Source organism: Dendrobates tinctorius, unplaced genomic scaffold, assembly GCF_039654945.1.
Source record: "Dendrobates tinctorius isolate UK_male_01 unplaced genomic scaffold, ASM3965494v1 ptg000017l, whole genome shotgun sequence".
NCBI lineage: Eukaryota > Metazoa > Chordata > Amphibia > Anura > Dendrobatidae > Dendrobates > Dendrobates tinctorius.
Genome location: NW_027361685.1, coordinates 1,622,223 through 1,645,497, shown reverse-complemented (window position 1 = coordinate 1,645,497; position 23,275 = coordinate 1,622,223). Strand labels below are relative to the sequence as shown.

General features: G+C 42.9%; 1 protein-coding gene across 1 annotated transcript; it reads left to right on the top strand.

Moving 5' to 3' along the window:
- Window positions 1-4,511: 4,511 nt before the first annotated feature.
- LOC141082375 (uncharacterized) lies at window positions 4,512-18,315 on the top strand. Its single transcript, XM_073566314.1, has 7 exons — window positions 4,512-4,517; window positions 7,121-7,270; window positions 7,400-7,579; window positions 7,662-7,785; window positions 7,865-7,962; window positions 8,159-8,249; window positions 16,737-18,315. Exons 1-7 carry the CDS (start codon window positions 4,512-4,514, stop codon window positions 18,176-18,178), a joined length of 2,091 nt encoding a protein of 696 aa, XP_073422415.1. The 3' UTR covers window positions 18,179-18,315.
- The last annotated feature ends 4,960 nt before the right edge of the window (window positions 18,316-23,275 follow it).

The following is a 23,275-nucleotide window of genomic DNA, read 5'->3' as shown; positions in this document are numbered from 1 at the left end:
TGCAGCCATTTCACGAAGCGTGTAAGGTCCCTTTGGGTTGAAAATTTCCTGGCCCATACCCAAGTTCTTAGGCCGTTTGTTGAACAGCGATTCCACTCAGACCTCCAGTTGGTCAGAGACAGTTTGACTCTGGGTGGTGGACAGGGTATGCTGGGCAGTGTGAGGGTACGGGGTTCCAAACTTGAGTGACACCCACCCTGGCGCAACTTGAAGTCTCCCTTGGGCCACAGGCTATTGGGTACTATATCCAGCACCTCCTTGAGTAGGCTTGCACCGGTTCAAGGCTCTTGTAGGGCCACCAGCATGATTGATTCTTCTTGGGTCAGAGGTGGAGAAAATGTCATGTCAATGTCTCTCATCCGGTGGGGTGGGCTGCTCTCCACCATAAACTGAAACAGGATGGAGTGTCCTGGCTGTGTCCACACGCTCAGGGGCTTGTAAAGCCCCCATCACACATAGCGATTTTTTTGTGACGCAACAGCGATCTCACCAGCGAGATCGTTGTGTGTGACAGCTATCAGAGACTGGCCCCCCTGCCGGGTATCGCTGATCGTTGTTGAAACATCTGTACATATTTGGGGTCGCTGGTCTCCCGCTGGCCAGCACGCATCGCTGCGTGTGCCTGGCGGGAGACCAGCGAGCTGGAGCTGGTAACCAAGGTACACATCGGGTTTCTAAGGGGTGCGCGCCCCTTAGAAACCCGATGTGTACCTTGGTTACCAGCTCTCTGCATCAGCACGCTGGTAATTAAGATACAATGCGGGTAACTAAGCGACGTGCGTCGCTTGTTACCCGCGTGTCACTGGTACTGATCGCTGGTGAAGCTGCCTGTTTGACAGCTCACCAGCGATCATGTAGCGACACACCAGCGATCCTGACAAGGTGATATCGTTGTCAGGATCGCTGGTGAGTCGCTATGTGTGACGGGGCCCTAAGCTGGGAATGTCTGACTTGACCTTCAATCCCCACACAAGACACAGTGTTCTGATAGGCAGGAGGGGTTGGGGAGTTCCACATGCCTCATCACACTTCTGACTGCACCAGTGTCCACAAGGAAAGATATGACAACCCCCGGAGATTTGAGGTATTGGGTCCGCTGATGGAATTTTACATGTCAGGGGTGTGATGTCTTGCGGACCTGGCTTGCCTCTGTCCTATAGACAGGGTTCTTCACTGTTTCCTGTGTTTCTTGCTTGGCCTATTCCCCTGCGTGATGTCCTGGGCTGCCGGGGTGCTGTGCACTGGTTCCGGAAATGACCAAGGTTGCCACAGTTGTAACACCTGATGGGTCTCCCGTCCCTGCAGGGTGGGTGCTCTTCCACATCGGTGGCCACCATAGGAGGGGCTGTCTTCCGCACTCCTGGGTGGGACTGAATTCTTCTGGCTACTGCGAGCAGGGCATCTACGGCTATTGACCTGTACTCAGGCCTGGTCACTGTCAGCAGCTTCTTGATTGGTTCTCTTAGTCCATGCCTAAAGGCCTCTGCCAACATTTGTTTGTGTATCTGATCATGAATAGTGAAGCCTAAGTCTTGGAATACTTGCCTCACTCTGCCATGAAACTTGTCTACAGACTCTGTCTCGGCCTGGCTCATGTTATGTAGGCTGAGTGCTTGTCTGGCTTTGGCCTACTCTCTGAGCTGCTCAATTAGCTTTGATCCTGACTCCCAGGAGTGCACATCTAATTCTGATGGAAGCTTGAAGTGTTCCTTCATGATTGGCCAGAGTGTTTCACCTGCTTTTAATTCCATTATGGACCAGAGATCAATCCTCGATTGCAGATGTTTGCTGGCTCTGCTGCATTCTTCAGTAAAATGGCATGGGGTCCATATCTGGGTCTGGCAGATTTTTCAGAATACTCAACACCTGACTAGGGGTGAAGGGCACATAGTGTAAGAGTTCTGGCTCTATCTGCCCCTGCCTACTTGGTGTCTGTGGGTTTCTTCACCTAGTACTGGGCAGCATGTATGCTGTCCCCTCTTCATATTCATCAGAGGAGAAACTTTGACATTGTGTGGGTGCTCCCCTCTTCTGAGGTTGCAGGTCTGCCTGGCACTTAGGATCCTCATTGTAAGACCCAGCAGCTGCAAACGCTGATGACTCACACCTCCCTTCTGCTAGCTGTTGTATTGGGGGGGCACCTGTGGTGTTATGTGTAGGGAGTGTTTCACTTTCTTCTCCTGGTATCCTAGCTGGCTCTTTAGAGAGGATGCCCTGTGGAGATAAGGACACCTCATTTTCTGGATTTGGCACTGGCCCAGCTGGTGACAATGAACTGAGAGGTGGGAGAGAGGGTGAGGAGCAGGGAGGGGTAGAGGAGAGAGTGGAAAGGTGGGGAGATGAAAAAAGAAAGAGGGAGGAGAGGAGGAAGGTGATAGAAGAAGAGGGGAGAGAGAAGACGAGGGGGATGAGGGAGGAGGAAAGACAGAGGGAAAAGATGAGGGAGGAGGAAATATAGGAGGAAAAATAGATGAGGGAGGAGTGGAGAGGGAGGAGAGGGAAGGAGCAGCGGACTCCTTCCCCTTTTCTGCAGTCAGAGAAGGCATGCTTGGACTTGTGCCTTCTCCCGGGGGAGTGGGAAGCGGGGTGCCTCACAGACGGCACAGCTTAGAATTCCGCTGAAAACACTTTTTTCTCTCTTGTACACGTAAAAATAATCCTTTCCTGTTCACCTAACTCTCAGTACTTCTATGCTGTAAATCCGCTGCCACTTTATAAAACGCGGACTTCAATTCAGCTCAACTAACTTCCCTTTTTTCTTAATGCATTATGCCATGCTGCAGCTTAAAAGCTGCCCCTGTAAATCTACATTCTTAACTTTCTGAATAACACTTACTATGTCTATTCCAAAAACTTCAAAGATAAAGGTGATTAAAACTTCAAAAACTTCACAACCCTTTTTTTAAACTTGCTTAAAAAGGAAAGAAAAAAGCAAAAAAAAACCAAAATATTTATAAAAACTTCAAAAGAAAATGGAAAGCTAATAAAAACTCAAAAAATGGAGAAAAAAGAAAACAAAGAATATTCAAGAAGTTGGTAAAACTTGAAAAGAACACCTCCAAAAAGAAATCAAAAATCCAAAATTCAGTACAACTTCCAGCAATAAAATGTCCGTGCACAAATGGAGGATACACACACTTCCCCTTTCCTCTGCCTGCATCTCTCAGTAAAATCTTCTGAGAACAATGGAAACAAAAGAGCAAACTGAGACAATGGTATATATTCAACAACCCAGCATTCCCAAAAATTCTCACACTACAGTAAAAAACTTCCACCAAATGCAAGATAAAACAAGGGAAAAGCAGAGTACAGAACAAATGTGACAATATGAAAAATATCAGAGAAGCACCCTACGGGCAAAAGAGGAAGTGTAAAAGAAAAGGAAAAAAACTTTCTGCTTCAGATCTTCGTTGATGCACATATAGACGTCCGGGGAGAAATCGAGGCCCTCTTTAGTGACACGTAGCACAAGCAGCTCTGGTAACCAACAACTGCCAATCACACTTGGTGTACTACGCTCGGTCACCCGGGAATGTTAACACACTGTACCGGTTGTCCCGCCGGTAACAGGAATCAGTGATAACTCCCACAAAATTGCCACCATCTGTACCTGGCTGGCCTCTCCTGTCCTTCCGATGTACAGGTGAATCGGTGGCAACCTGTCAAGTGATTTGGCTTGCGATATTTCCCCCAAGCTAAACACTACCACGTGCCTGGCGATCTGGGTACTCCTGTCCCTTCCGATGCATGGGTGTATATGTGATAGCTTGATAGGAGACTAGACTAGTGATATCTCTCTAAGCCCCCACAACCCATACCTGGATAGGCTTCTCCTGTCCTCCCTGTGTACAGGTTTATTTGTGAGGACTTAGCAGGGGAAGTTGAATCTCAGATATCGGTTTCCCAGCAACCACATGCACAATCAATCACCGTTCCACCAGCTCTATCCCGGATCTAGACACAAACAGGACCCAAAGCAGACACCTTGGCTTATCCCAGGGTTTGGATAAGGGTGTGGACTTTTACACTACCTGGGAATGCGGTGGTGACCACACCTGACCGGCTAGAGGTACAGACCCGGACTGGGCACAGGGGACATTCTGGTAAGATAACCAGATTTTCTTACCTTATGGAGTTGCGCAAATCTCCGTCCCCATGAGCCAAGGCCTTAGTCGGCACCTCCGTCTCTCTGGTCAGCAGGGTCCCCGTGCGTTTCGTCCACAGCCCCGCGTCTCTGCGCCAGATGATATGGAAATTTGGATAGATATATTTCTGTGTGCTGCGGCCTGTCCTAATTAGAACAGAGTCTCATTGAGCGCTCAACAGAAAAGACACCCTAAACACCTTGTTAGCAGTATCTCTTTCCAGCAGGACTCTGCTGGTTTATTGCACATACGCGTATATGGTTTTATAATTACATACAGAAAGGAGTGGTTAGTCAATTAACATAAGGTTTGTGTTTTAATGCTATTGACTATTTGAGTAAATGAACTTATATGGCAGTGTCCGACATGAGGGTGATTTAGCATTATATGATTTACTCTTATGCATTGTCTAGCAATGTCAGCAAACCTCCGATATCAGCTAGTGCATCTGGTCCAACTTCCTCCTTTCCCATGGCTGGCTGATATATCACAAGACAATGCTACCATGAGACTATGCTGGTTCTCCAGACTGGCTCATGGGGTTAGTAGGTCATTTTCAGCAATTGATTATAAGGTTCAAGATAGCTATGAAAATGTGTCTATCAGTATATAAGGATATATGCAAGTGAGATCTGTATGAAATGTATATATTTCCATCACCGCTGGAGTGTGGTGGACGGGAGATAAAACATAACCTTTAGTAAGATAGTAGGATAAAAACAATTTTGTGTCCCCCAGAGTGAATTAATATAAATGTATCGGTGAAGTCACAAATAAAGGGGCGTGAGGAGCACAGCCCGATCAGGAGGAATGATTCCCACTTGCAATGGCCGAACTGCAACCAGCAAGTCCCAGAATCTCACGTTATGGATCTGGGAGAATCCCACAGAACCCCGCAAACAATGACTGACAGATTCTGGCTGCATATAACAGTAATGACTGGAATCTGGATGACATTAATAGAGTTACCACCCGAAATATGCCAGAGCAATAAGTGAGGAAAGGCACAAGCTCAGCCATTCATGAAGGGGGTGCGGGAGGAAAAGGAGATCCTGGGTCCAGGATGCTCCATATAGGACAAGGGGAAGAAAATTCCCTACAAGACCCTAAAGGGCTAACAGTAGTCTATCCCCAAGACTCCCCCCTGACTGTCCACAGCTCCCCCTATGCTAAACAAGCCCTGCACACCCCCATGGAAGGGCCCAATGCGTTTCTTCCAAGCTGAGTCATCAGGGGACTTATCCTTGTGATAGGAGGTCAGGTGCCATAGTGCTGAGCTAAATGGGGGGGGAGGGGAGTATGAAATACATACCATGGTACTTCCGGTGGTTGAAACGCACACCAGGGTGCCATAAAGGTGCGTGAGCCGCAAGGAAAAAATCTGCGACACTCAAATGAAGGCGGACTACTAATTGTGTCCCATGAGGCAGAGGCGTGCACTCCACAACCTAGTGTTTCCAGTAAGTGGAACGCACGCCAAAATAACTTGTGGTTTCTTCAACCACATAGAAGTAGAATATGCAACCGAGTTGGCTTGATGATGCGCGGTCCACAGCCTTTTATTTCCGGCATGTGTAACGCACGCCAATGCCACATGCGGCATGTGGAACGCACGCCAATGCCACATGCGGCATGTGGAACGCACGCCAATGCCACATGCGGCATGTGGAACGCACGCCAATGCCACATGCGGCATGTGGAACGCACGCCAATGCCACATGCGGCATGTGGAACGCACGCCAATGCCACATGCGGCATGTGGAACGCACGCCAATGCCACATGCGGCATGTGGAACGCACGCCAATGCCACATGCGGCATGTGGAACGCACGCCAATGCCGCATGTGGAACGCACGCCAATGCCGCATGTGGAACGCACGCCAATGCCGCATGTGGAACGCACACCAATGCCGCATGTGGAACGCACGCCAATGCCGCATGTGGAACGCACGCCAATGCCGCATCCGGCAAGTGGAACGCATGCTGACGCCACATCTGGCAAGTGGAACGCACGCCGACGCCACATCCGGCAAGTGGAACGCACGCCGACGCCACATCCGGCAAGTGGAACGCACGCCAATACCACATCCGGCAAGTGGAAAGCACGCCAACGCCACATCCGGCTTTGATGGCACCTTCCCTTTAAACTGCCATGGTTTTTGTTGCAGCCGCTCCTGTGCCGTCCCTGCGGTGTACATCTATGTTATGGTTCCAAAAGGAGTTAATTTGTAAAAAAAAAATGTTTCACTTGTTAAAAAATAGTAAAACGTGTCTTCTGCTTTATGTTTTTCTTTTTACAAGAATTGTTGGAGCCAATTTTTCATTAGAAACTTTTTAATGTCAGCTTTTTCTGGAGTTTTTCTTGTAATATAGGAAAGTCTTAGGCCAGAAATAATCCCCATAAATCACTGTACATGGAGACTTTGGGATCCAATCATTTCTGTCCGCGTTGATTGTGGAAACAAAAAATCTTTTCTAAAAGCCTCAAACTTCTGTGTGTGACTCAGAGCTGAGATCTAACGTGATAGAAGATTCCAGTGTGGGGAAGACGGGAAACCTTCATATAGACGGCCGGTGGGGATGGAGGCAGTGACCGACTCTGGCCAAATCTGTCTCTAGAGCCGTATTAGAAGATGAAGATGTCGTCCTCATCATGAAGGAGTTATTTCTCATGTCACGTGTAATGAATATCTCCTGCAGTATTGCTAATGCCGATTCCAGTGTCGGTAATGAGACGAGAATTAGCGTTATGGAAGATGAGTCTATGAGGAACATGTTCAGCTGCCGACTCCGAGGAGGAAGCTGCTTGTTGTCTGTGGCCTAAATATATAGGTTTTATTAGTAGATGTCAGGGAAGAAAACTAAACCCTGTAAGATAATAAATCTCCTCATATGTTTCTCTTATTATCTCCAGTAATTGTATTATTACACAGGATTCTTATGATGTTACATCGGATCATCTTCTTCTCATTCAGGTCTCTACAATATCGGATCCTCTCAGTGAAGATCTTCTACAGAAGAGAATTTTCCTGATTTACCCATCAAGGATGGATATGGACAGAGACAAGATGGCGGAGAGGATATTGCACCTCACCCTAGAGATCCTCTTCTGTCTCACTGGAGAGGTGAGAGATTCTGATGACCTCACATTACATCATTCTTATCTATGGGAATAACAGATGGACAGAACTGGAGAGGTGAGGACTCTGGAAATGTCTGTAGTGAGATTTATTCATGTGTCTCTCCATAACCAGGATTACACAGTGGTGAGGAAGACCTCTAGTGATCGCTGTCAGGACCCTGTGTCTGAGGGATGGGGAAGACCCTTGAGCCCAATCACGGGGCCTCCACCTCAACCCCTGATCCATGAGGACATCAATGACCAGAAGATCCTAGAACTCATCTACAAGATGACTGAGCTGCTGACTGGAGAGGTGACACTGCTGGGAATGCTGGGACATTATACAGTAACGCTATGAAGGGATCGGGGGATGACGGTATCATTGTATGTGTCAGGTTCCTATAAGGTGTCAGGATGTCGCTGTCTATTTCTCCATGGAAGAGTGGGAGTATTTAGAAGGACACAGCGATCTGTACAAGAATGTCATAATGGAGGTTCCCCAGCTCCTCACATCTCCAGGTAATAGGACTATATACACACGGCCTATAATTATCTGTATGTAGAGAATGAATTCAATCCCTGTATGTGTTTCCTCCAGATCTATCCAGTAAGAGGACAACACCAGAGAGATGTCCCCGTCCTCTTCTTCCACAGGACTGTAAGCAAGAAGATCCCAATGTTCCTCAGGATCATCAGGTAGATGGAGAAGGTGTCAGGAGATCTCCTCTATGATGTGTAGACAGCTGTGAAGGTCTTGTGCTCAGTCTTGCTGTATCTACCAGTATTATATGTTTTATACTTGTGTAATGAGAACGGTGGAGATGGCAGGATTAGAGCTGATCATAGATGGGACTTCTCCATCTGTCTGTGACTTTTACAATATTTGTTTCAGGGTGAAGATCTGACCCATATTAATACTACAGAGACATATGTGAGAGAAGATGAGTGGTGTAAAGAGGAGATTCCCACATATGACTACCCAGGTGAGTTGTAACCACTGAATGCAGAGAAGTCACAGATTCCTCTCGGTCACCGGCTGTGGCTGCTTTATCGGTGTGGTAGTCCTGCCGTATTACCATGATCACCATTTTGCCTCTAGACCACAACATTCTCCTCCACCCAAAACTGTTCAAATGACTTTGGGCATTGAAAGCCCTTTTCTATAGAACTTACAACCTGGAGGATCCGCCTAACCCCTGGGATTAGTGTGAGGGTGATCCCTTAAAGCGAGATCTATATGATTGCTTGTACCTGACCCAATAGAGGCCGAGTGCACGCTTCAAGAGTCACACTGAACACAGAGTTAGATGTCTACTCCTTTCTCAGCAAAGGCTTGCACACAACTGAAGTTTATTCTTATGACAGAGAGACAGGAAATGGGTGTCACACAATCTTCTGAGTAGCCAGTGTCAGTCTATGATAGGTCCATTTCAGCTTCACTTCCATATATGGTATCCAGTATCTCAGCTTCTGCATTCCAAGGATTCCTTCCAGGGTGTTGTCTGAAGACACAGATGCCATCTTGGTACACCATATCTGAACTGACTTATGTAAGGGTTAATAATTTCATCAGCCATTCTCTCCTTCACATTAGGAGACGCTGACCGTTACCTGCCCAGCTCTGTAACTATAAAGCCAAATGACAGCGTACGTAGAATGTGCTGACAAGATAGGAAATCACATGCTGGGCCTGTAAGAGAAAGCGGAGGGTAATGATGCTGTTGGCTTCCTAGATCCCTGAGATCTTATCGGATGAATCTTCTCTCCCTTCTGTGCTGCTGAATGTCTCATGGTCCCTACAAGACCAGGTCCAGTCTTTCTGGCCAATCTTCCCTTTTATGAGTGACACCAGTAAATGTGCAGTGAGGCCAAGTGTGAATTTCTGTCCAATAACAGCAGAGTTTCCGTTTATCCTGACTTTTCAATTTGTATTAAAACCAACTAACTTCCAGGAGGATTGTGATAATCTACAGGACAAACATTCCACCTGTGCCCTGATAGATCTCTAAGCTGTGCGTGGCTGAGGGCTGTAATATACATTTATTCCCGCCTGCAGGAGATGTGTTGGCTCCAGCCCTGGTGTCATGGATTCACTCCACATCATAAATTACATTGTTTCTGATCCTAAGGAATTTAGATTACTGCACAATCTCTCCTGAAATGGGGAGCAATATTATTTCTCTAATCTTCTGCTCAGGATCCATAGTAGCTCCAATGGTCCACCATAAATGAGGGCAACTCTGGTTTACTGTTGTGTAATCTGTATTTGTAGTTTTCAGTTAATGAGATTCTCGTGCTCTGGGGCGGGGCTGTGGGCGGGGCTTCATGTGGTGCTCTGATTACATATTCATCTGTATTGGCTTATGACAGGTCGCTGATCCCTCACTGACCTGCCCCCCATTATTACATAATAATAATAATGTTTATTTATATAGCGCCAACATATTCCGCAGCGCTTTACAGTTTAACAGTTTCAAAACACAAGTCATAAGTAACAATGTTAACAATACAATAATTAAAGCAAAATAAGACGACCCTGCTGGTGAGAGCTTACAATCTACAATGAGGTGGGGGAGATACAGAGTACAGGTGTGTATTTACAATGGTGTATTTACAATGATGGTCCAACCATCTTGTGGGATTGAGGGATGGATGGAGATAGTGAATGGGATACACACGCACACTTACACATACAATGACTTTGATTAGTGAACGTGATAGGCCGCTCTGAACAAATGTGTTTTAACCCCTTCACCCCCAAGGGTGGTTTGCACGTTCATGACCGGGCCAATTTTTACAATTCTGACCACTGTACCTTTATGAGGTCATAACTCTGGAACGCTTCCATGGATCCCGGTGATTCTGACATTGTTTTCTCGTGACATATTGTACTTCATGTTAGTGGTAAAATTTCATTCAAATAACTTGCGTTTATTTGTGAGAAAAACGGAAATTTGGCAAAAATTTTGAAAGTTTCGCAATTTTCCAACTTTGAATTTTTATGCCCTTAAATCACAGAGATACGGCACACAAAAAACTTGCTAACTAACATTTCCCACATGTTTACTTTACATCAGCACAATTTTGGAACCAAAATTTTTTTTTGTTAGGAAGTTATAAGGGTTAAAAGTTGACCAGCTATTTCTCATTTTTACAACACCATTTTATTTTTAGGAACACATCACATTTGAAGCCACTTTGAGGGGTCTATATGATAGAAAATACCCAAAAGTGACACCATTCTAAAAACTGCACCCCTTAAGGTGCTCAAAACCACATTCAAGAAGTTTATTAACCCTTTAGGTGCGTCACAGGAATTTTTTTGAATATTTAAAAAAAAATGAACATCTAACTTTTTTTCTGGTTCAATTTTTTTTATTTTACCAAGGGTAACAGGAGAAATTGGACTGCAAAAGTTATTGTGCAATTTGTCCTGAGTACGCTGATACCTGATTGGTGGGGGGGGGAATAACTGTTTCGGCGCATGGCAGAGCTCAGAATGGAAGGAGCGCCGTTTGACTTTTTCAATGCAAAATTGGCTGGAATTCAGATCGGACGCCATGTCACGTTTGGAGAGCCCCTGATGTACCTAAACAGTGGAAACCCCCCGCAAGTGACCCCATTTTGGAAACTAGACCCCCTAAGGAACTTATCTAGATATGTGGTGAGAACTTTGAACCCACAAGGGCTTTACAGAAGTTTATAACGTACAGCGGTACAATTTAAAAATCATATTTTTTCCACAAAAATGATCTTTTCACCCCAATTTTTATTTTCCCAAGGGTAACAGGACCCTAAAAGTTATTGTGCAATTTGTCCTGAGTACGCTGATACCCCACATGTGGGGGTAAACCACTATTTGGGCGCATGGCAGAGCTCGGAAGGGAAGCAGCGCCATTTGACGTTTTTGGCTGGAATTGAGATCGGACACCATGTCACGATTGGAAAACCCCTGATGTACCAAAACAGTGGAAAACCCCCACAAATGACACCATTTTGTAAACTAGACCCCCCAAGGAACTTATCTAGATGTGTGGTGAGCACTTTGAACCCCCCAGTGCTTCACAGAAGTTTATAACGCCCGGGCGTGAAAATAAAAAATTCGTATTTTTTCCACACACATGATCTTTTAGTCCCCATTTTTTTTATTTTCCCAAGGGTAACAGGAGAAATTGGACCCCAAAAGGTGTTGTCCAATTTGTCCTGAGTATGCTGATACCCCATATGTGGGAGAAAACTACTGTATGGACACACCTCGGGGCTCGGAAGAGAAGTAGTGACGTTTTGGAATGCAGACATTGATGGAATGGTCTGCGGGTGTCATGTTGCCTTTGGAGAGCCCCTGATGTACCTGAACAGTGGAAACCCCCCACAAATGACCCCATTTTGGACACTAGACCCTCCACGGAACTTATCTAGATGTGTGGTGAGCACTTTGAACCCCCAAGTGCTTCACAGAAGTTTATAACGCTCGGACGTGAAAATAAAAAAATCATTTTTTCCCCCAATTTTTTATTTTCCTAAGGGTAACAGGAGAAATTGGACCCCAAAAATTGTTTTGCAATTTGTCCCGAGTAGGCTGATACCCTACATGTGGGGGTAAAACACTGTTTGGGCGCATGGCAGAGCTTGGAAGGGAAGGAGCACCATTTGACTTTTTCAACTCAGAATTGGCTGGAATTGAGATCAGACGCCATGTTGCATTTGGAGAGCCCCTGATGTGCCCAAACAATGGAAACCCCCAATTCTAACTCCAACCCGAACCCCAACACACCCCTAACCCTAATCTCAGCCCTAACCCTAGCCCTAACCCCTAGCCCTAACCCTAATGGAAAAATGGAAATAAATACTTTTTTTTTATTTTATTATTTTTCCCTAACTAAGGGGGTGATAACGGGGGATTTGATTTACTATTTATGGCGGTTTTTATGTTTGGCGGCTGTCACACGCTAAAGGACGCTTTTTATTGTAAAAATAGTTTTTGCATCACCACGTATTGAGAGCTATAATTTTTCCGTATTTTGACCCACTGAGTCATGAGGGGTCTTATTTTTTGCGGGACGAGTTGACGTTTTTATTGGTACCTTTTTCGGGCACGTGACATTTTTTGATCGCTTTTTATTCCGATTTTTGGGACGCAGAATGAACAAAAACCAGCGTTTCATGAATTTCTTTTGGGGGAGTGCGCTTACACCGTTCCGCGTGCGGTAAAATTGATAAAGCGGTTTTATTCTTCGGGTCAGTACGGTTACAGCGATACCTCATTTAGGTCTTTTTTTATGTTTTTGTCGGTTTTATGCAATGAAAACTATTTTATATAAAAAATAATTATTTTTGCATCGCTTTATTCTGCGAGCTATAACTTTTTTATTTTTTCGCTGATGATGCTGTGTGGCAGCTCGTTTTTTGCGGGACAAGATGACGTTTTCAGCGGTACCATGGATATTTATATGCGTCTTTTTGATCGCGCGTTATTACACTTTTTGTTTGGCGGTATGATAATAAATCATTATTTTTTGCTTCGTTTTTTTTTATTTTTTAAGGGGTTCGCTAAAGGGGTTAACTAATGGGACAGTTTTATAGGGCGGGTCGTTACGGACGCGGCGATATCTAATATGTGTACTTTTATTGTTTTTTTTTTTTTTTTATTTCCAAAAAATGCATTTATTTGGGGGAATATTTTTTTTTTTTTCTAATTTATTTGGCAATTTTTTTTTTAATCATTTTAACACTTTTTTTTAATTTTTTTTTTAACTTTATTAAATAGTCCCAGGTGGGATATCACTGTCCTGTGACAGATCAGCATTAAGGATGGACTGGAGAGGGGATAGTAGAGTAACGGAGAGGCCAATTAATAGAGCATTGCAGTAATAATAATCTTTATTTTTTATATAGCGCTAACATATTCCGCAGCGCTTTACAGTTTGCACACATTATCATCACTGTCCCCAATGGGGCTCACAATCTAAATTCCCTATCTTTGCAATGTGGGAGGAAACCTGAGTACCTGGAGGAAACCCACGCAAACACAGGGAGAACATACAAACTCCTTACAGATGTTGCTATCCACTGAGCCACCATGCTGCCCATAATGCAGGCGGGAGTGGATCAATGCTACAGTGAGGGTTTTTGTTGTTTCCATGGTGATAAGGCGGATTCTAGAGATGTTCTTTAGGTGTAAGCGGCAATAGCGGGCATGAGATTGTATATGGGATGTGAAGGAGAGATTGGTGTCAAACAACACCCAGACAGCGCGCCTGCTACCATGGCGTTATTATGGTGCCACCCACGAGAGGGAAATGTCAGATTTAGGGAGATTAGTAGACGGCAGGAGCAGAAGAATTTCCGTTTTTGAGAGGTTGAGTTTCAGATAGAGAACGGACATGATGTTGGAGACTGCGGACAGACAGTCACTGGAGTTCTGTAGTACAGCGGGGCTAAGGTGGGGGATGACATGTATAATTGTGTGTCATCAGCATAAAGATGTTACTGAAAGACAAATCTGCTGATGGTTTGTCCAATTGGGGTGGTGTAGAGGGAGAAGAGAAGAGGGCCAAGGACTGAGCCCTGAGGTACCCTGACATTGAGAGGAAGAGGAGATGACGTGGAGCCAGAGAACAAAACTCTGAAGGAGCAGTCGGAAAGATAGGAAGAGAACCAGGAGAAAGCAGTGTCCTAAATGCCCAGTGATTGGAGCCTAGAGAGTAGGAGACGGTGATCAGCAGTGTCGAAAGATGCAGAAAGGTCGAGAAGAATGAGCAGAGAGTGGTGACCATTGCGTTTTGCTGTCAGAAGGTCATTGGTCACTTTGAGTGCATTTTAAGTCAAATGTAGGGGCGGAAGCCGGACTGTGAAGAGTCTAGGAGGAAGTGAGTGGAGAGGTAATGGGTAAGCCGGGAGTAGACTAGGCGCTGCAAAAGTTTAGAGATGAAGTGGAGATTGGAGACTGGTCTGTAGTTAGTGCAGGATGGGTTGAGAGCGGGTTTCTTTAGTAATGGAGTAACGATGGCTTGTTTGAAGGAGGATGGGAAAATGCCCGAGGAGAGGTTAAAGATTGTAGTTAGGTGAGTTGTGATGACTGGAGAGAGAGACTGGAGGAGATGTGAGGGAATGAGGTCGGTCGTGCATGTAGTCGGACGAGAAGAAGACAGGAGTCTGGAGACTTCTTCTGTGATGGGATCAAATGTGGAAAGTGAGCCATGGGAATCACAGCACTTGGTGGTTGGGTGCAGATTTCCTGATGGATATTATCTATTTTTTCTGTAAAGTGGGAGGCCAGGTCATCAGCACAAATGTCAGTGATAGGGGCTTGTGCTTTTGTCCTGAGGAGGGAGTGAAAGGTGTCAAAATGTTTCTTGGGGTTGTTGGCTAGTGAGATCAGGGTGGTGAAGTAGTTCTGTTTGGCGAGGTGAAGGGCAGCGTTATAGGTTCTTAACATAAATTTGAAGTGGATGAAGTCTTCTGGTGTGCAGGTTTTTCTCCATAGGCGTTCAGCACTCCTAGAGCATCGCTGGAGAAGTTGAGTTTGCGATGTGAGCCAGGGCTGTTTTACTCTGTGTTTGGAAGTTCTGAGGGTGAGGGGCGCTACTTGGTCAAAGGTGCTTCTAAGAATGTCGTTGTAGTGATGAACAGCCAGATCAGTACAGGAAAAAGAGGAGATTGGGGACAGTGATGAGTGTAGTCTCTTATAGACGCTACTACGCAGGCGCCGCCATCGCCGGTGATAATTTGCTGGATGTAATTTTTTTTCTAAGCCTCACAATAGCCACAATATTATAGGCATTATCACCAATAATATCAATGCTATTATATGCATTATGTAATAATGGGGGCAGGTCAGTGAGGGGTCAGCGACCTGTCATAAGCCAATACAGAGGAATATGTAATCAGAGCACCACATAAGTCTCATTGACAGTTACAGGAATCGTTTGATCGCAGTGATTGCCTCAAAAGGTTGTGCAACAAAATATTAACCCTTTCATGCCAGAGCCTGTTTTTGCCTTTGTGACCAATTTTTTCAGCTCTGACCAGTGTCACTCTATGAGGTCATAACTCTAAAATGCTTCAATGAATCCTGGTGATTGTGAGACTGTTTTCTTGTGACATATTGTACTTTATGATAGTGGTAACATTTATTTGATATGACTTGCCTTTATTTGTTAAAAAAAGGAAACTTGACAAAAATTTTGAAAATTTTGCAATATTCACATTTTTTTATGCTCTTAAATCAGAGAGTCATATAGCACAAAATAGTTAATAAATTAACATTTCCCACATGTCTACCATCAGCACAATTTTGGAAACAATTTTCTTTTGTTAGGAGATTATAAGGGTTAAAAGTTGACCAGCGATTTCTCATTTTTACAACAAAATTTACTAAACCATTTTTTCAGGGACCACCTCACATTTGAAGTGTTTGGGGGGTCAATATGACAGAAAATACCCAAAAGTGTCACCATTCAAAAAACTGCACCCCTCAACGTGCTCAAAACCACATTCAAGAAGATTATTAACCCTTCAGGTGCTTCACAGGAATGAATGGAATGTGGAAGGAAAAAATAAACATTTCTATAACAAGAAATTTCCTTTAGACCTAGTTTTTTTTACTTTCGCAAGGGTAACAGGAGAAAATGGATTATACATTTTGTTTTGCAATTTCTCCTGAGCATGCCGATGATACCCCATATGTGGGGGAAATCTACTGTTTGGGCACACTGCAGGGCTGAGAAGGGAAGGCGCGCCATTTAACTTTTTGAATGTAAAATATGCTGGAATAATTAGCGGTTGCCATGTCGTGGTTGGAGAGCCCCTGATGTGTGTAACCAGTGGAAACCCACAACAAGTGACCCCATTTTGGAAACTAGACCCCCCCAAGGAAATGTGTGATGGGCGTTTTGAGCTTCCAAGTGCTTCTTAGAAGTTAAATACGTAGAGCCGTGAAAATAAAAAGTCATGTTTTTTCCACAAAAAATGATCTTTTCACCCTCCATTTTTTTTCCAAAGGGTAACAGGAGAAATTGGACCCCAAAAGTTGTAGTGCAATTTGTCATTGGTGTGCGCCAATGCAAGAGCACTAGGGACAGCACTAGTACTGGGCATTGTTCCCTGAGTTGGAGACATTTCTCCAGAAGCGCTATTTCTCCTTTTTGTTGTACTGGTCCTTGTGTGTGAGGATGGACCAGAATCACTGCTCATTTCTGATCTATTACTGTTGCTGCTACTAAAGCCCTCAAAATCCACATCGCCATCTGACACTGCACTTTCTTCACTGTCAGAACATAAAAGTGCATAAGCCTCCTCTGCACTATAAAACTGACGGGCCATTTTAACCATTTAACCCTAACAGTAACCCTAACTTTAGTCTGACTTTAGCCTAACAGTAACCCTAACAATAACCCTTACTTTAGCCTAACAGTAACCCTAACTATTGTATTAACTGTAACCTGCCTTATCTGTTTTTCCATTGACAGATGAAGTGAATGCCATTACTCCAGATATATCATCATCCATTCACAGCAAAGATCTGTCATCTGATCCTATGAAACAGGTCCCATCTTCTGATTCATTATTGACTACTAAGGAAAATCAAAGTCACAAAAGAGGCATTAAAACACAAACTGCTCCTAAAGCAAAGAAGTCATATTCATGTTCACAATGTGGGAAATGTTTTAACCACAAAGGGAATCTTGATGCACACCAAAAAACCCACACAGGAGAGAAGCCTTTTTCATGTTCAGAATGTGGGAAAAGTTTTATAAATACATCAAATCTTATTGCACATCAGAGAACTCACACAGGGGAGAAGCCTTTTTCCTGTTCAGAATGTGGGAAATGTTTTAATAATAAATCCTATTGTGTTAAACACCAGAGAATTCACACAGGGGAGAAGCCTTTTTCCTGTTCAGAATGTGGGAAATGTTTTAACAATAAATCACATTGTGTTGAACACCAGAGAATCCACACAGGAGAGAAGCCTTTTTCATGTTTAGAATGTGGGAAATGTTTTGGACAGAAATCATGTTTTCTTTCCCACAAGAGAACTCACACAGGGGAGAAGCCTTTTTCATGTTCAGAATGTGGGAAATATTTTGCACACAAAGCACATTTTGTTGCCCACCAGAGAACTCACACAGGGGAGAAACCTTTTTCATGTTCAGAATGTGGGAAATGTTTTACTCAGAATTCAAGTCTTGTTACACATCAGAGAATTCACAGAGAAGAGAAGCCATATTCATGTTCAGAATGTGGGAAATGTTTTAACCGGAAATCACAATTGGTTGATCACCATAGAACTCACACAGGTGAGAAGCCTTTTTCCTGTTCAGAATGTGGGAAATGTTTTAACCACAAAGGGACTCTTATTATTCACCATAGAACTCACTCAGGGGAGAAGCCTTTTTCCTGTTCAGAATGTGGGAAATGTTTTAAGCACAAAGGGACTCTTATTATTCACCATAGATCTCACACAGGGGAGAAGCCTTTTTCCTGTTCAGAATGTGGGAAATGTTTTAACCAGAAATGGCATCTTGATGAACACCAAAGAACTCACAAAGGAGACAAGCCTTTTTCATGTTTAGAATGTGGGAAATGTTTTACTCAGAATTCAACTCTAGTTACACATCAGAGAATTCACACAGCAGAGAAGCCATATTCATGTTCAGAATGTGGGAAATGTTTTAACCGGAAATCACATTTGGTTGAACACCATAGAACTCATACAGGGGAGAAGCCTTTTTCCTGTTCAGAATGTGGGAAATGTTTTACTCAGAATTCAACTCTTATTGCACATCAGAGAATTCACACAGCAGAGAAGCCATATTCATGTTCAGAATGTGGGAAATGTTTTAACCGAAAATCACAATTGGTTAATCACCATGGAACTCACACAGGAGAGAAGCCTTTTTCCTGCTAATGTGGGAAATATTTTAACCAGAAAGTGCTTCTTGTTAGACATCAGAGCAGTCACACAGAGGAGAAACCTTTTTCATTTTCTTAATGTGGGAAATGTTTTTCTTGGAAGTCAACTGTTAATAAACATCAGAGATGTCACATAGGGGAGAAGCCTTTTTTGTGTTCATAATGTTGGAATAGTTTTAGCCAAAATTGAATCTTCTTAAATGGGTTGTCTCTTGTCATTCCTCATGTTTGCTGACAAAAGGATAAAACTAAGTTTTATTAATTCCAAGTATAAAACTATACCCATAATTCATCCCCTGAAGGTTAGTCAATAGGTGACTAAAAGAAAAAACATGTACCCCACAGTTCAGTACAGTACATAGGGTGAGGTGATGTATACACACTCACTCTCCAAGACTCTCATTTCTATGGGTTTCGTCGTCCTCACCAAAGGCGACTCATCAGGAGACTATTTAATATTGACCTATATTCAAGTGAGACTAGACAAAAAACTAAAATCATGAATCATGTTATCCGAAACAGTCAGAAAACTAGCCCCATATTGGCAGATCCCAGACCTCACACTATACTTTGTAAGTTTATAAGCCCCTCCAGTGTCAGGAATAGATAGTATGTGACAATACAGTATAATTCTTGTGTTTTTCTCCTATAGGGACTGCCCTAGTTTGGTAATGTAACTGCTGTTAATTAGTAGTGCAGACAAATTATCCTAGACTAAACTCAGTCTTCAGACGGCCCAATACGTACCACTCAGGGAAAACTTACCTGCTCCAAAGATCATTAGCAGCTTCTAACTAATGGCCATGCTGCAGTCTGTCAGGGAATGAGTGCAATATCGTTATACAGACTAGGGATATGTGCAGTCATAATGTCTGGGAGATCTGTGCCATTATTTAGTATGAATATGGAAATTATCTCTGAAAGGTAAGTGTTCCCTGAGCGGTATATACTGTATTTTCACATACTATCTATTCCTGACTCTGGAGGGGCTTATAAACTTACACAGTATATAGTCTGAGGTCTGGGATCTGCCAATATGGGGCTAGTTTTCTGACTGTTTCGGATAACATGATACATGATTTTAGGGTTTTCTTCATCTAGTCCCGCTTGAATATAGTTCAATATCAAATAGTCTCCTGATGAATGAATGAATCCAATGAATATTCATTTCTGTTATGTAGCGGCACACGTGACCGCTGGCAGCAGCAGGAAGCCAGTGGCTGACACTGCGCGCTACTGAAGAACAATGAATACTCACCGCTATCTCTGATGAACAGTCCCGGTGAGCACTCCGGCAGCTGTGCAAATAACGCTATAACAACGCATTCCCATGCAATCCTATGGGAGTCCGCAATTGCTGTGCCCATGCCTTGGATTTTTTCGCTGTGGAATCGCATTGCGGTAAAATCCGCACCATGTCCATTAATTTTGCGGAATCTCGGCGATTCCGCTGCTATAGGATTGCATTGAAAAGCGCACTTTACACATGTGGCTATGCCCACTATACGTAAAGTGAGTGCTTCATGTGCGGATGGTACCCAGGGTCTGGAGGAGACTTTCCTCCATGCCCTGTGTACCATATTCCTGTAAAAAAAAAATAGAATTAAAATAAAAAAAAATGGTTATATTTACCCTCTGTCGGCCCCCGGAGTCCTCCCGGCCCTCAGCCATGCTGCCAGCAACTCCTGTTCCCAGGGATGCATTGCGCAAATGACCTTTGTGACGTCACGGTTGCGTGACAGCTACGTCATCAGAGGTCATTCGCGCAATGCATCCCTGGGAACGGAAGTTGCTGGCAGCGTCGCTAAGGACCGGGAGGACTTTGGGGGCCAACAGAGGGTAAGTATACACATATTTTTTTCTTATTTTTAACATTCTATCTTTTACTACTGATGCTGCATAGGCAGCATCAATAGTAAAAAGTTGGTCACACTTGTCAAGCACTATGCTTGACAAGTGGGACCAACCTGTTTATCACTTTTTCAAGCGATGCTTCAAATCGGTTGGAAAGTGCTAGCATTATGCAAGCTAAAAACGCTTGCAAAATGCTTGTGTTTTGCCGGAAAACGCTTGCAAATTCCGCATGCATTTTACCCACGGCAGGGAGTTGTGGAAATGCTGCAGACAATTTTGCAGCATTTCTGCAGCGTGGGCACATAGCCTAAAACAATTGCTGGCATCGGAGCAGGACGCTGTGAGGGAGCCCTGGGTAGGTAAGTGTAATTTTTTTTTAATATTTTCTGATGGGGCCCTGCATACTAGGATGAGATGGGGGCCCTGCATACCAGGATAAGGATGGGGGCCCTGCACACCAGGATAGGGATGGGGCTATCATACTAGCATAGGGATGAGGGCGATCATTCCTGCCAGGATAGGGATGAGTGATCCATGCATACTAGGTAAGGATGAGATGGCCATGTGTATCAGGATGGGAGTGAAGGGACCATATATACCAGGATAGGGGATATTAAGTACAGAGTTGACCACATTTTTTGCGTTAATTTTTTTCCTAATTTCCTGCTCTAAAACCTAGGTGCGTCTTATCGTCCAAAAAATACGGTATATATTTTTTTTTTCAGTGAACTCATTCCTCATGTTTGGCCTCATTAAGATAAAAACATTCATACTCCGCTGGCGTGCCGGCTCCACTTCAGCGGTGTCGAGACTCACTGTCCCGAGGCTTATGTGAGGTTCTCACATCACACGAGCCCTGCACCCAATCAGCGGCAGCTTCACTGTTCCTTCCTTCGGACGTAGGTGGGGACAGTGACGTCAGCGCTGATTGGGCACAGGGCTCACATGATGTAAAAACCTCAAAAGAGACCCAAGAACACAAGTGCCAACACCGCTGAAATGGAGCCACCATGGGAGGTTTGTGTAAGTGTTTTTATTTTTAACAGGACCAAACATGAGGAATGAGAAGGGGATGTCCAACTAGTTGTCAACCTTTTTATCAAAAATCCCACACAGGGAAAAGTCATTATTATACCGAGAGTGTGAGAAATGAATGACAGGAAAATCGTATTTTGTTGACCTTCAAAAATAACTCAGATGAGAAGAACCTATATATATTATTCACAGATTGTACAAAAACATGATGCACGCGGCGTGCGTTCAAGGATGGAATATTATATGGGAGTTTTATAGAATAAATTCAAGGTGAGAATATTATATGGGAGTTTTATAGGATAAATTCAAGGTGAGAATATTATATGGGAGTTTTATAGGATAAATTCAAGGTGAGAATATTATATGGGAGTTTTATAGGATAAATTCAAGGTGAGAATATTATATGGGAGTTTTACAGGATAAATTCAAGGTGAGAATATTATATGGGAGTTTTACAGGATAAATTCAAGGTGAGAATATTATATGGGAGTTTTATAGGATAAATTCAAGGTGAGAATATTATACGGGAGCTTTACAGGATAAATTCAAGGTGAGAATATTATATGGGAGTTTTATAGGATAAATTCAAGGTGAGAATATTATACGGGAGTTTTACAGGATAAATTCAAGGTGAGAATATTATATGGGAGTTTTACAGGATAAATTCAAGGTGAGAATATTATATGGGAGTTTTACAGGATAAATTCAAGGTGAGAATATTATATGGGAGTTTTATAGGATAAATTCAAGGTGAGAATATTATATGGGAGTTTTATAGGATAAATTCAAGGTGAGAATATTATATGGGAGTTTTATAGGATAAATTCAAGGTGAGAATATTATATGGGAGTTTTACAGGATAAATTCAAGGTGAGAATATTATATGGGAGTTTTACAGGATAAATTCAAGGTGAGAATATTATATGGGGGCTTTATAGGATAAATTCAAGGTGAGAATATTATATGGGAGTTTTACAGGATAAATTCAAGGTGAGAATATTATATGGGAGTTTTATAGGATAAATTCAAGGTGAGAATATTATATGGGAGCTTTAGAGGATAAATTCAAGGTGAGAATATTATATGGGAGTTTTACAGGATAAATTCAAGGTGAGAATATTATATGGGAGTTTTATAGGATAAATTCAAGGTGAGAATATTATATGGGAGTTTTATAGGATAAATTCAAGGTGAGAATATTATATGGGAGTTTTACAGGATAAATTCAAGGTGAGAATATTATATGGGAGTTTTATAGGATAAATTCAAGGTGAGAATATTATATGGGAGTTTTATAGGATAAATTCAAGGTGAGAATATTATATGGGAGTTTTATAGGATAAATTCAAGGTGAGAATATTATATGGGAGTTTTATAGAATAAATTCAAGGTGAGAATATTATATGGGAGATTTATAGGTTAAACCAAATACCAACAGAAAATAATCGACCCAAAACAAACATTTATCGGTAAAAAGAACTCTTTATTAGGTAAAGTATAAAAGAATTGCGCCATTTTCCAATACCCGTCACATCTCCATTTTTCGTGATCTTGGGTTGGGTGAGGGATTATTTTTTACGTGCCGAGCTGACGTTTTTAATGACATTTTGGTGGAGATACAATTTTTTTTGAACACCCGTTATTTAATGCAATATTGTGGCAACCAGAAAAACGTAATTCTGGCGTTTTGATTTTTTTCTTGTTACGCCGTTTAGCGATCGGGTTAATTTTTTATAGTGATAGATCAAGTGATTCTGAACACGTCGATACCAAATATGTATATGTTTTCTTTTCTTTTTATTTTGAATGGGGTGAAAGGGGGGTGATTTGAACTTTTATATATTTTTTTTATATATTTTTAAACACTTTTTTCTTTGTTGTCATTGTAAGACATACAGCATTGTATATTAATTAACCAGACGACTATTTTTAGCAAACAAAGAATAATAGAATGTTATCTGTATGTTGGCTTTCAAATTTAAGTGTTGATTTCTGGTTGGTCAAGAAAACAGACTTTTGTTTGTGTAAGCCGGTGATATTGACTTTTATTGTGCGCTCATCCTTGATCACTAGTGATGATTGCTGATATGCTAATTATGCATTGTGTTATGGAGCCAGTTTGTTGGCTTCTAAAGCAGAGAGGGAAAAACTATGCAAATAGTTAAAATAATCAAGTAATGCTATAATAATCTCATCTCCATTC

Coding starts and splice junctions, on each gene's coding strand:
- LOC141082375 (XM_073566314.1), top strand. Junction 7,786..7,864: donor CCAGCTCCTCACATCTCCAG/GTAATAGGACTA, acceptor TGTTTCCTCCAG/ATCTATCCAGTAAGAGGACA. Junction 7,963..8,158: donor ATGTTCCTCAGGATCATCAG/GTAGATGGAGAA, acceptor TATTTGTTTCAG/GGTGAAGATCTGACCCATAT.